Genomic DNA, 14026 nt, shown 5'->3' with positions numbered 1-14026 from the left:
TTGGCAATTGCTGAGCTTTCTGTGCTTCTGCCTCCCAGCCTGTAGCACTTCTATTGAGAAGCTGGAGGAACGGGGAGGTGGGAATTCAACGGCATCTTGTGTGAGACAGGTGCTTGGGAGCTCTCCTCGGCCTCCAGCAGCCTTCTTGTTGGGCTGGTAGCTGCATCTCCCTGCTCCGCTGTGAGGGTGACAGCTCCAGCCAGCAGAAACCATTGGGGATGTGGCATGGATTCCACTTTTCTAATTATAAAAGTATCTGCTGTCATACCATGGTGGTGACCTCAGCTCTATGTGCAAATGTCCCAAAGACTCTTGGAATAGCAAGTGTCATAACTAAGCAGAATTTTTGAAAGGAATATGGAGATTTTGTAGACTCCAAGCTGCTTCTGGTGGAGCGTTTCCTGGAATCAGTAATGAAATCAGTCATTTTGCTACACTCTCCAGTTTAATGCATAAAGTCTTGCAGCAGCAACATTTAAAAGCTGTTTGTCTCATTAAAGATCAGTTAACTCATTTCTGAAATTAGAAACTTCTATGATTAATGACTTGTGGTATTTTGCTTTAAAGGAGATGCTTGCTAATCATTTTTTTCCCCCAAAAATCACTTCTGAGACTTGTATTATTGCTTTAGTTATGACACAGTGACAGTGATACTTGGTACTTCAAGAAAAATAATTGGTAATGATGCAGTTCGTGCCTGCAAGAACCGTGTCTGAGGAGCAATTGAAAACTACATGGCTGTAATAACAAAACTTGAGGAGAATGATTTTGGGTGAATTTTCTAGCTTTAGCACAGAGACATTTTTTTCATTTTAATGGAGTCTTGCCAGGCTAAAAGCCTTGAGATCAGAACTACAAAGGATAGGTCACGGTCAACTTTCCTTGCCTTCTTTAACCCTTGTTATTGCCTCTGAACCACGATGGAATGTAAATGAAATAACGCGCTAACATTTTCCTTTGCCCACGTGCTCGCAACTAGAATTGTGATTCACAAATTGCGTTTTCTCAAACAATTATTACCAGACACACGCAAGTATGGTTGACAGCACCGGGGGTGTTAGCACTTAAAGAGCATCCAAATTGCAACTCTGCGTGTTTTCACAGCGCAGTTGTTGGGGCACGGATGCAGGGTTCAGAACGTGGTGAAATCTCTGCTTCTCTTCAAGTCCAAAGAGAGCAGGTGAGGGATTAATCCCACATTTCACAGAAATGCTGTGACCAATAATGACGGTGTTCCCAGATGTTCGTGCTGTATAGCTCAGCTCCTATCTCCAGCTGAACTCAAAAGCCTTCATCCTGTGCTGGATGCAAGCAGCGATGCTGGGTGCAGGAGCAGCTTCACAGGCAGGGTGGCTGCTCCTGCAGCCCTGGTCTGTATCCCATGGCCAGTGTGTGTGCCCACAGAGCTCCCTCCTGAGCTCTGCACCTGCCAGAGCCCAGGGCATCCCTCCTGGGGGCCAAAAGCTGCATCCCTCAGGCAAGAAGTCACATCACTCACACAAACCTCAGCAGTAAGTGGCCAAGTCCTGCCTTGTGAATGAATCTACCTCCTGTGGGAGACAGTGATTCCTTTGTTTAAAGAATAAAAGACAGAATCCTGTCAGAGCCTGGATCTCTAAGATTAGTGCTTTTCAAAGAGGAAAATGTTTCATTTGCTTCCACTCCACTCTTATTGTGTCTTATTTCTTTTTTTTTCCTGTTCTATATCTCCTGGTTTGCCGTGATTCCCTGCTTTGAAGCTAGTTATATCAGGCTACTTCTCTCTGTATTTTACAGTGGGATTTTTACGCAATACTTAATTCGGTTATCTTTAAAATGACAGATTTGGCCCAGGCAGTCACACTCCACACCTCTCGTCTCCCTTTGAACAAGAATCCTACGAGTGTGCTGAAGCAAGAAGCGCTTACCGAGTGACTCCCTGAGTATAAATAGCTTGCAAGCAAGAGCAGCACCTGCCATCTTCGATATGTCTTGCACTTCCCACAAACCACTCGTGCACACTGGTTTGATCACAGCTATTGTTTGCGCTAAGCCTCCTCCTACTCCTATAATCCTCCCATTGGAATGGATGGGATATTTTGCATATGGTAAGGATTTTAGGGATATAAATTGCAGCCAAGTATTTTGTGGACATGACACGTTGTACATGTGCATGCTCTGCCAAGGGCAGGGACATGGAAATGTTGACAAGCACCGCACTTTTGAAAAGTGCTTTCAGTCACGTCCTTTGACTCTTGCTGCTTCTTTTAAGAAGCTGCGTTGCTTTCCAAATACAGCATCTCTGGAGTAGTGCCTAAGTTTGATAGGATCTGTGGCTTTTCATGGGCTGGTATTGGGCTATTGCCATGAGGCAGTGTTGGGTGCATCATCCTCCCCACATCTCGCAGCCCAAGGGATGGCAGCCAGCTTTGTCACCGCCTTCAGCAGAGAGTGTCTGTGCTAGTGATGCTGGGGGCTCTGTTACCAGTGACCTCATAGAAGGTGTTAGAACTGCAGAGAAAGTGCTGTGAACAAGGGGTACACAGCAGTCATGTCAGCTCTTTCCAGGTAAATCCTGAAGGACAGGGCAGTGCGAAATTTGGTCCCTCGGGGCAATGCCCCTGCACTCAGTGGGACAACTTGAGCGTAGCTCCAAGCAGCAGCAGGAGCTAGGGAAGTGGCTGTATTTAATAAAGCTGTGTGTCCAGATTATCCTGATTGCTCATTACAAACACCTGGAGTTTAATATTTTCCTGTATTTCTCCAAGTAAAACCTCAGCAGTGCTGTTGCTTATATTAGTTGCTCAGAATAAGCTCAATAAGATCTTCTAGCCTGGGAACTGTATGCAATCCCTGTGTACTGAATTACTCTCCTTTAGAGGAGATGAGGATATTACATATTCCTACGTCAAGCCAGTAGCACAGAGTAGTGATATTTTTTCAGTTCTGTTGTTTTTCTCTCTTAAATAAAACCAGCTCTTTATGTAAGCTTCTTCTGTAACTTTGAGTTTAAAAAGTTTTATTTCAATAATGTACTTTATGCTCCAACACTGAATAAAACTGCAGAATAATATTTTTCTGGCTTCTGACATTTATAAAGTTTTTTTTTGTGTGTGTGTGTGTGTGTCTGTAATGCTTTTGTTTGTTAGTTTTTGGAACATACCACCTATTTCTTTTGAATATATTTTAATCTCCTTCATTCACATGAAACCATTAGATCGGAAAAAAAAGATGTGGTTTTGCTATGCCTTTCAAAAAGCTTTAGATGTGTAGTTACATATATTTATACGCCTTGCAAAACAAAAACACAAGTTGGTACTTTAGGATCTATGAAGACTTGCATTTGACTGTTGACATGATATATTCAGATCATTTGGCATTTGGTTAGCGGCCTGCTCTGAGGAGCGCAGATTTTATTGAACGCACTGTTCGAGCATACCACTGCTTCTATTGTGTTTTCCTTCAAATGCAGCCAAGGTCATTTTTATATGCCATCGCCTCCTACTGCTGAAAGGGAAGATGTATGCAGGGGTTACCCGCCCTAGCTAATGCAATGTTCTCTGCCATACCCAACATGGATTAGTTTTCCCTCAAACCTAAAATCACACAGTGCAAGACAGCTTAAAAACTGCTCATCTCATGAGGGTTTTACTGGGTTACCAGTACCAAATCAGACCCTGAAATCCTCCCCTTTGTCTTGGATGATATTCTGGCTGACCAAGCCTTTTCTGCAGGTGGCTAGGGAGGATCTGAGCGGCTTCACCAGCTGAAAATGTGCTCAACCATTTGCGGCTATGCCATTGTGCCCAAGGGTCTGAAGGGGCACAAGGCTCTGTGGCACGCAGGCGGCAGCTGGTGGCAAGGGAGCAGGAGGTGCCACTGCTGTGGGGGTACTTGGGGGGGGGAATGCTGGCTGCTATTTAAATCAGCAGCAGATGCATCCGCACGCGTGTGACGTTCCTCAAGATGGCTCACGGAGCCTGAAGTTTATAAATGACTCTTCTTCTGACTCCTGCTAATTTTAGACTTGGAGTGTTTACAAACAGAGCAGCATTTGTCTCTGCTCCTGATCCAGAAGGATATCAGCCCCAGCTCCTCTGGCATATTCCTTAGAGGAAAAAAAAATAAAAAAGAAGAAGAAAAAGGGATATAAAACAGCGATAGCTATTTAGAGATGCTGAGGGAGCATTCAGAACACAGGCACAGAATGCCAAATCTTGAGCTGTAAATAATGTATTGGCAGATCCTACAGTGTTACCAGAAAATAGGCAGGATATACACCTAGGAAAAACTTCAGGGCAGAGAAATGTGGAGCTGGGAACTGAGCTTGAAGGCATCGCTTCTTGGTGGTGCTCCAAGCCCTCTGGCTTTGGCTTGGGAAAAGACCAAAGCAGAACAGCACAAGAAGTTAAGTTGTAGCTATGTTTGACAGCAGTCACCAGCACCAATTCACTTTGAACTTTTGGCATAACTGTGTTTAGAGGCCACAAATGGGTCTAAAATAATGAATCATTACATTCTTCTCTCTGTCTGTCAGGTTTGTAAAAATCAAATGTGGATTAAATTTTCTTAAAGAAAAAGTCAGGCATGGAAAAATGTTATTGCACCGTATCACTGTATATGCAAGCCTGCAATAACGTTAGAGCTCTACTTGACAAGTTTCCTCTGCAATATTGCTGTATATTCACTTTCCTGCTGTTGCTCTATTAGCTCTCGGTGTCTGAAACTCTGGTGCAACTCCAGAGACAGCTCAGATCAGTCATGTAATGATTGTCACAGCATTTGCCTGTCTGTTTATCGAGGTGGCTCAAGGTTTCTAACATCAGGTTTCCCATTGCAACATGACTTTGTGTCCATCTGATGTTAACCTGTGAGTTTTTCTCTGGATTTCAGGCCCAAATTTGATATCATATACATTTTGGCTCCCCAGCCTCTTCTTCAAATGCAGCTTTCCTGCAGCTCCACAAAGGCAGGAGTGAGATCAGCTTTCAGTGCCAGGCTGCAGCTTGGCACAGTCAAACATCAAAGCTCCTGCTCCAGCTCAGCTTCAAAACCTTTTAGGTTTTGAGACTTGACCAAGTAGCAGAAAGAGTGGTAAAGGGAAAGATGCAATTCACAGGCTCTCTGAAGAAGTGCATTCTCCTGTTATTTTACATGGTAAAAGTGGTCAGCAATAGCCATAGTTTGAATTGTGCTTATTATGTTCTCGAGGGGTAAGGGACCATCTTTGTCTTGTGCTATGAATAGCAAAAGAACAGCTTCTGTGTCTTTCATCTTTGTTTCCTATAACAAAGCTTTAATGGGCCTCAGGCAGAAATCTGTTCTGACATCAAGGCACTCGGTCACAGTTCAGTTGCTGAATGCTTCTGCCTTTTCTGCCATTCCACCTGCAGAAGTTCAGGCTAGGGGTTTCCAACAAAAGCGATAGGGCAACAGCTCTCTCTAAATCCACTGTGTGCCCCACTGGCTCTCCTGGAGAGAAAAGAAGCTGTGTAGTATTTTTGCAAGGTCCTAACATCACCTACTGTGCACGTGAGTATGCCTTCTTGCAGACTCAAGGGCTAGATGAGGTGAAGGTAAGGAGTGTAGCTGCATATCTCACTGGTTTCTGTCTTCAGCAGTAATATGACAAGGCTTCATACAAAACCTTGCATCTTTTGATTTACCTGTGAAAGGAGAGATTAGAAATAAGGAATTGGTCCAAGGCCAGCAGCTTCATTTGTTTGTCTGGCTCTCAAGGCTGGGGCGCAGCTAGTGCTTCTGTGCTGTGCCTTAAGCCACGCAGTGCCTCAGTCTCTGCTGCAGGTGCTGACTTTTCATAAAAGCACTAAAAAGCACTCACAGGCCCTTTACTGCACTCTGCATTCTCCCATTGCAGCTTTACCACCTCAGATACCTGCAAACCTGTGTCTTCCATGGCTCCAGTGTTGTTATTCTGTTTTAGTGTGCTGGTGATAAATGATTATTGGATGTATAGAAGCTATATATTGGAGTGTTGGAGTATTGTTGCTGCTGCAAAGGAGATGAGATTTCTAAGATAGTTGCAATTCACAAAACTTTAGGAGGAGAGGAGAATCCTCAAAATAAATAAATAAAAAGGCAACTGTCTGCTAGAGGTAAATTAGGTAGCATTTTGAGATAGGAAACTTCTTCTGTAGGTCAGACTTTCCAGGTTTAGAAAATATTTCTGCTAAATGAAAATTTCTAGTCATAATTCAAAGATTGTGTTAAATACTGTCACTTAAATATTCCCATAAATATGTTGCATTTGACATGTGGTATTTGTGTCACCACTAACACTCCCCAAACAAATCTGGCCAAAATTCCTCATTTCAGAACTTCGTAGTATATTTCAGGATGCTTAGTTTCAGTAAATCCAGGACTTAAACCCAAGTTGACTGTCAGAATTTAAGTTTTGTTAGCTTTGAGGAAAGCTCTAAGATTTCATATAAAACCACCAACCCCCTACTTTGTAAACTACTCTAGAGTTGCAAGAAGAATTTGTTTTTTTTTTTTTTTCACTTAAACACCAAACCTAATATCCTACTCTGCTACAGAATTGCACATCTTTGTAAACTGTGATCAGTCTAGCTTAGTAAATGTACTGAAATGCAGACAGAAAAGCCAATCAAGACTTACCTGTTTTGGACTTTCAGCAGTCTGGAGGACTCTGATCTCCAGGATTAAGGGCCTCACACTGGTGTTCTGCTTTAACTGGTGGCACTGATCAGGATTTCCTCTGCAGTTCTCTAAGCTCGATCAGCCAGAGGGATCCTTGCCCAGCAATGTGAGGTGCTCAGTTTCCCAGGTGCTGAGCACATTTCCCAGCCTACAGGAGCATTCCAAAGAGCTGGGGTCACAGCACAGAATGCTTGATGTCCATTAATTTTAATTGAAATGATTCATGGTAAATAGGTGAGAAATTCACTATGATCACTATGATCATTATCCCTTACCACAAGTGTCTGCTTAGGGCTTCTCTGTTTATCAGACTGAATTATTTAGAGAAATTAAACTGCAATCTCCATACTATCCATTAGCTGGAACTCTATTTGCATATAGCAGTTGGGTTTTGGCAATCAAAAAGAGAATATTCTACACAGCGAGCTGTCTGCCAAAAAAAAGGTCCTCTGTGTAGTGCTTAAGACTGCGTAGGAATAGGAATGGTAAAAATAAGATGGGGACAAAATTAAACAGTCATTACACAAGCATGTGCCTGTTAGAGAACTAGAGAAAAGGCTATGATTTGGTCCAGTATTGAGTATTTCTCTAGTATTTCTCTAGTCTCATCCTGTCCCCCCCACCCCCTTTTGTTAAAACACAGCTGACAATAAGGAAGTTTGCCCTTGAATTCCAGTTAAAATAGTGCTTTAACATCAGTCAGTAAGGAGGTGTGTGATAGATTTATTTGGACTGACTTCATAGACATCATTACCAAGAAGTGGCAACAAAACTTCAGATATGCCCTCTTGATCATTTACTTATTTCATCATAAAGCAATAAATGCCTCTAGATGCCAGTATAAATTAAAAACGTAATTTGAAATGAGTAGTAAGTACTTGTATCTGTAAGACTTTTTCATGTCTGGAATCTTATATTTAAAGCCTAATATTGCTTCAATATCAATATCAACCTGAATGCAGGGAGAGTTTTACTTCAGCTTTAACTGGGAACACAGCAGGAACCATCATGACAAGGCTAATTTAAACTTGCTGGACTACTTTAAGGGCATGAAGTAAAATTCCCATTATTTAAAAGAGCAGAATCTGGACCTTTTACAAACCAGCACCTTCAGAAAAAAAGAAAATTTCAATGAGAGAATAAGCTAAAGAATCAAGGAAAAAGTACACTGAGGAGCTATGTCCCTACAGTATCTATGTCAGGTCCAGAATACCTCAGGGGGATGTATGTCTTTACAGATATTTTACTAGAGTAGGAAAAGCACGTGTGTGACTTGAGTATGTGTTTTATGAACAACGTGCCCAGTTATTGGACATTACACAGCAACCGTTATGTTGTATAAAGGCACTTAGAGTTTACGGTTTCAGACTGTAAATGACACCCAACTTGTGCCAAGTCAGAACCTTCTGGGAGGTGTTCCTTGGGGGATAAATTCCCTCAGCAGAGGCATGGCTCTGTGCTGCACGCCAGCTCTGCCGTGTCTGGTTCCAGAGAGCAGCCCTGAGCTGTGAGTATTTAGAGAGCCCAAATAGGATCTGCTGCGTGTGTGTCTCTGCTGAAAAAGCCTCATGTTTCACTTCACACTTGGAGCTTGTGAGACCTTGCTGTGCTTGGGGCAATCGTGTTTGTCCCTCTGGGCAGGAAAGTTCAGGAACCTTAAAAGGGTATAGATGATGCTTCAACAGTTTGTGCTGCATTGCTGGCTTCTTGCCATTTGGTTTAAATGACTCCATCACAATCTTGGGACGAGCATGAAAGACAATTAGAGAAATTTACTATATTTGACTTTTAATCATCCTCCTCCCACCAGAACCAGTCTTGAATTCAAACCTTCCCTAGCCACACAGGTGGACGGGAAATGCCTACACAGCATTAGCACAGGACACAGCAGACCTCTTTCTACTAAACTTCACTAAATCTTCTTGCTCTGGGTATCTGATTTATCTAGAGGCACAGAAGTATTTTCTAACTCAGAAACCCAGGAGTGCTGCTAGTGGGAGATACAATCTCCAAGTAGGAGCCTTGTATAGGTATGTTTCCGTGTAAGCCTGGCTGAGGTATGTAGCTTGTTGCGTATCAGTTCTGTCATCACAGTATGAGTGCTTCTCAGCTTCCAGTGTGATAGTTGTAAAGCAGTGAGGTGACACTTTTCTCCTACTATAGCTGGGAAAGGGATGTACTGAGACACTAAGCCTAGATCCATACTTACATATTCGTAAGTTAGTTAAAATTTTGCTGCAAAGCCAGACCTTGTGTGAGACATCAAAAGCAGAAATGCTCACAGCAAAACATGGAACTGATGAGGGAATCTGAAGACTTTAATGCCCCAACCCCAAACACCATCTCCACTGGAATATTGTGAACCATCAAGTTAGCTCTAAAAGCAAAGGCTGAGCAAACCGCATCCAGACTGCAATAAGCCTTCATGCCAAGCCCTTTATATTTTTCATGTGCAGCACCATATTTTATTACTGATTTAATTGACACTTCTAAGCCTTGCAGACTAGTAAGGAGAAAAACTAACTCATTTCAAAGCAGCAGGGTAAGCTCTCTCTGCCCAACAGTGGGTACATTTCCTCTGCAACACGCTGAGCTGCTACCTCCTTCTGGTATTTAGTGCCAGTATGTAGGCCTCATTTGGTCAATGTAATAACTCCTGTAAAATTTAACAGATCTCCTGGCAAAGGTGAGAATGGTTCACAGAAGAGATGTTCATTGTCAGTACTAAGCAGAGCGTTTATCAGGGGGGTTCTGGAATGACCTCAGACCAGAAGTGTGAACTGTCTATAACTCCCATCAAAGTCACTGCAAGCACCTTTGAAAACCAGGGTCTCAAGTAGATTGTACTAGACAACTGAAATCCCATTTCTGGGGCTGGCTGGCTTCTTCTGAAAATGCTGCCTCAGCCAAACTGCAGAATTTCTCCTTCCCCTCTCCTCCATTTCTAGTTCTCCAGTTTCAGTGGTCCAAGTTCCTCTGAAGAGAAACAGGCAAGAGAAAGCCCAACTTTTAAAGCCTCCTGTTAGGTCTCTGGAGTGTTAAAAAACATCACAGAAAAAGCCCAAGTGAAACAGATTTATACTGAAAGCACCGTAAGTGTAATATCATCAGAGGGCTTAGTGAACCTCTGGGAAAGAAAACTGGCTCTGCCAGGACAATTCCTTGGATCCAGGAACAGAGCAGAGGTTGTTCCTGCTGCAGACAGCTGCATGCAGGACTTTGTTAAAGGGTTTGGGATTCAGCTGGCTGCTTTGTGCATTACTTAAGGGAAAGTCATTTCGTAAGTGCAAGCGTACAAGTGTCAGCTCTGATCCCATCTCTCCAGCCTTAGCCCCAACGGCCCTGATTTTCCTGTTCACACCCTGACCCTGTCATCACCCCTGACCCAGCAGCACCTGAACGAGGTGGGTGAGGGCGCGGGGTCCAGCAGGGGCTGCCCCTTTTGCTCAGGTGATGCCCTGCCTCCGGGCAGCCCTACCGCGCCTTGCCGGAGGCAGGAGCGGGGCCGCGACCGGGACCCCGACCCCGGTAAGCCGATCTGCCCTCAGCTGTCCCCGGCGCTGGGCTGGAGCGAATGGAGGGAGAAGGGGGAAGGAATTTGGCCCCGCTAAAAATAGCGGGCGCGCAGCCCCGGTGGTGCCGCAGGCCGGGCTGGAGACCCCCGGCCCGGGGCTGCTCCTGCCCTCGGGGCAGGGGAGGTGCGGGTGAGCCCTGGGGAGTTCCCAGCCCTGAGCATGCTGCCTCCCCCTGGGGGTTGCTCGGCTCTGTCCGGTCTTGGAGAAGCCCCCACCCCCTCCATAAGCAGTCTGTTGGGAAAGGGGGTGTCAGTCTGCCCTACCGGGGGCTCCCCCGGGCGTTTCGCGGCTCTCCCCTCCCAGCACTTTTATTTTGGGCTCTGCCGAGCGGGGCCGGGCTCCCCGGGGCTGCATCGGGTTTCTCCCGGCCGCCCTCCCCGCGGGGCAGAGGCCGGGAGCCGCGCTCCTTCCCCCGACGGCGGCCCGCTCCTAGGAGGTCTCGTCCCGCAGAGGAGGAGGGGGCCGGGGCGGGGTGGGCAGCGCCTTTCTCGCTAAGGTGAGAGGAGCTTCGGCAGCCGGCGGGGGGGTCCCCCTGTCCCCGGGAGGATCAGGGAGGGGGGCGAGTCCCGTCCGACACCGCGGGGCTGGGAGCGGGGCAGCGCAGGCTCCGCGTGCCCCCCGGTAGAAGGGAGCTCGGTGCCCCCTCTTCTCTCCGGGTCACCCCCCCGGTCCCTCGTCACCCTCTTCTGGCTTTTCGCCCTCCCGTGCCAGCAACAGGCTGTCAGGCTCGGGCCGTGCCGGGGGGCGCAGCTCGGCGCCCGGAGCCTCCCCTTAGCGGGGTGTGGGGGGGGTGAGAGCGGCTCCCCTGGGTGGGGGCCAGGCTGGGGTAGTGTCACCCCCCCCACCCCTCGTGGCTTGGGGCACCGTCCCGGGGCTGGGGGCAGCAGGGATGCGCCTTGCGCCCCGTGGGTGCCGCTTTAGGGGAGCCCGGGCAGGGAGGTGGGGAGGGGGTGCTGGGACCCGGGGGGGTCGAGGGGGGCAGCTCTGGCTCCAGCCCTCCCCGCTGCCGGCGAACGTAAACCTGCCGCCTCTTCTGCAGTGCCGAGGACTCGCGTCCTCCTCCTCCTCCTCCCATCCGCGGCTGCAGCTCTGCTGCTCCATCCCATTATTGTTAGAGGAGGATGCGAAAAAAAAAACACACACAGCAACCCACAAACCAGCACCGAACCCAACCAACACACCCAAGCAGCCCCCCCCCGGAGGTCCCCCCCCCCCTCCCCCCTGTCGGTGGGACTCCCAGGACCGGCTGCGCTTCCCTGGCCCTGGGGAGGGGAGGCAGAGCCGGGGAGGCGGAGGGAGGAGGGGGCCGGGGCCAGGCAGACACAGGGAAAATCGCTTTTGTCTCCGGCACGGCGAGCGGCGCAGGGGCTCGGTGCTGCGGCTGCCGGAGCCCCCCGCTCACCGCTCCGCTCCCGCAGGCACAGCGGCGGCACCGCGCCGGGGAGCGGGCACAGCGGCGGCTCCTGATTTATTATTATTATTTTTTTTATTCTTTTTTTTTTTTTTTCCTCCCCCTCCCTTTCTCGTTCGCCTGATTTCTCCCTTTTCGGCGCAGAGGACCCCCCCTCCCGCACGCACGCTGCCCCCCGCCCGAGGTTTCCGTGGGTCCAGCCGGAATCCGCGCCGCTCCCGGGGCTTCCCCCCCCCAAGCTGGGGTCTATGAGCGGGAAGGTGATCAAGCCCAAAGAAGAGAAAGATGCTTCCAAGGGTAAGGCAGGCGCAGCCGCTCCGAGAAACAGCGTGGTTCCCGGCCCGACCTTACCGCTCCGGCTAGCCGCTCCCAGTCCCTAGTTTTGGGGACCCCCCCACCCCTCCCGGCACGGGGCGCGGGTGGGGAACCGGTGCCCGGCGTGCGGAGCTCCGGCCGCGGGGGGGCCCGGCTCAATGCGGCACGAAAGTAAGTGCCCCCCCCCCCCCGGCAAGCGGGGCCGAGCCGTGCCGGGGAGCGGGGAGCCATCGCCATGGAGACGGGGGGGCGGAGGGGTGCATGTGGACCCCCCCCCCTCGGTTCAGCCGGTGCTGGGCAGGGGAAGCAGCCCCCGGGGTGCCCCGTGTCGGGGGGGGGCACATACAGGTGGCTCTGCCCCTGCCACCCCCCGAGCACGGCTGGCTCCGCAGCCTTACCCCAGCTTGGGGTGCCGGGGGGCGCGGGCTGCGCTGCTGCAGCCTTCCAGGAGTAGTTTTAGCCGTGTATTTGTAAATAAAGCCGTATGTCTTCTCAAGCGGGCATCTGTGTGGCAGGCTGGCGCTGGTGGGATACCCAGGTGAAGGGCACTCGCTTGGCATGAGAGGGAAAAAAACCCTGTTCCTAATTTCACAAAAGAGAATGGACACTTTGCTATCGTTCACTTTTTTTCTTTTTTTCTTTTTTTTTTCCACTCTGAGAGGCCAAATCCGAAAATTCCTCCTTTCTATTTTTATTTTTATTTTTGAAAACTTCTTAGTTTCCTGATTTTGGAAGTCAGTGTCTAACACTAGGTGTTGGAGACCTCTTATTTTTATACTTTTTTTAAACCCTATCCTTCCACTTCCACCTACATTTTGCTACAAGTCTTAGCATCTTCATCAGATTCTTATTTATTTTGTTGTGAAAAATTTAAGTCCGTCATTCAGTTACATTGCAAAATCTTACATTTTCTGTTTGTCTTTAAATTATTTTCTTTGATGTTAAGTAACTACTTATTTATGTTGGCCTTATCCACTAAAATGCCCTTTAAATAATTTATCAAGCAATGCAGAACAAAAGATTCCTGCATTTCTGAGGAATTATTTGCATGATTTAGAACTGTTATAATCCTACACATACAGAATTTGCCACACTTGTGTGAAAGCTTGGTTTTTAATCTAATTTGCATATCCCACTTTGTGCTATGATCACAAGTCTTATTGACGCTTTAACTTAATGTTTGAAATCGCCTGCATACAGGTTTTGTGACGTGTGTGTTTCAAAACACTGGGACAAAAGCATTTGTATCTCCTAGTAATGAGTCAGTAATGAGTTAGACATGCAAGATTTTGATTCCCGTGCTGACAGTGTACCTGAAGATGTATGTTCTGTGAGTCCCGAGAAAAACTGTTGGTGCTGATACTCTGCTCCCAGGAGATGGTGGTACTCTTCTGGAGCTAGTGTAAAAACTTTCTCTGTTACCACAAAGTAAGAGACCTGTTTTAGATAGAACAGGAGGAGTCGGGTGTGTGAAGTTTGGCATTTGCTGTAGAAAACTGAGTGGTTGCGTTCAGTGAAATGTGCTTTTCCAGAGGGTCCAAGCACATTGGTAAGGAGGAGGTAGTATTTACCAGTTAATGTATGGGCTGGGCAGGCTTCTTTGGTCTATCGGGTCATAGACTAAAACAAGATTTATTTATTATTATTATTATTATTTTTAATCTCTGAACCCAGTGGATGTTCTTTTGCTAATTGTGAGCAGTGTTGCTCTTAATGGGAATGTTTAACTTGAGTGTATCCATAGTAAGAGGCCATTTTTTTTGTTGTTTTTGTTTTGATTTTGTACAATAATACTTTCTTTTGAAAGTACCGTGTACCATTTTCTGCATATCCCTGCAGTTGTACTGTAGCAATGGGTATACTTCAGTCCCAACGGGAGCCTCTACAGTTTCGGGTTTGTTAACCACTCTTTGAAAGAACAATGTAATCAGCTTTCATGTGAGAATAGCTTATTGTGGTGGTAGATTTGTGTATCCACATTTTGCAAGATATACGAGGTGATTTTAATACCCACTGTAAATGTGAGTCTCCCAGGGCTGCATTTGCATAATAAATGTTGAGTACT

General features: G+C 47.1%; 1 protein-coding gene across 4 annotated transcripts in view; it reads left to right on the top strand.

The window, feature by feature from the left end:
• The window catches only part of FGF13 (fibroblast growth factor 13), a 296980-nt gene that overhangs the window by 53317 nt on the left and 229637 nt on the right, over window positions 1-14026 (top strand). Inside the window, exons 1-2 of one of the 4 annotated variants that reach the window (XM_072043133.1) lie at window positions 10517-10731; window positions 11791-11943. The exons of 1 other annotated variant lie outside the window; for it this stretch is intronic. In XM_072043133.1, coding sequence (XP_071899234.1) covers window positions 11895-11943 — 49 coding nt within the window. In that variant the 5' untranslated portion in view covers window positions 10517-10731; window positions 11791-11894. Of the gene's footprint in view, window positions 1-10516; window positions 10732-11790; window positions 11944-14026 lie in introns of those variants that run through there. 2 more of the 4 variants (XM_072043134.1, XM_027465297.3) reach the window with 2 other exon arrangements.

This window comes from Anas platyrhynchos, chromosome 10 (genome assembly GCF_047663525.1).
Source record: "Anas platyrhynchos isolate ZD024472 breed Pekin duck chromosome 10, IASCAAS_PekinDuck_T2T, whole genome shotgun sequence".
NCBI classification, from domain to species: Eukaryota; Metazoa; Chordata; class Aves; order Anseriformes; family Anatidae; genus Anas; species Anas platyrhynchos.
This window is presented reverse-complemented; position numbering and strand designations above follow the sequence as displayed.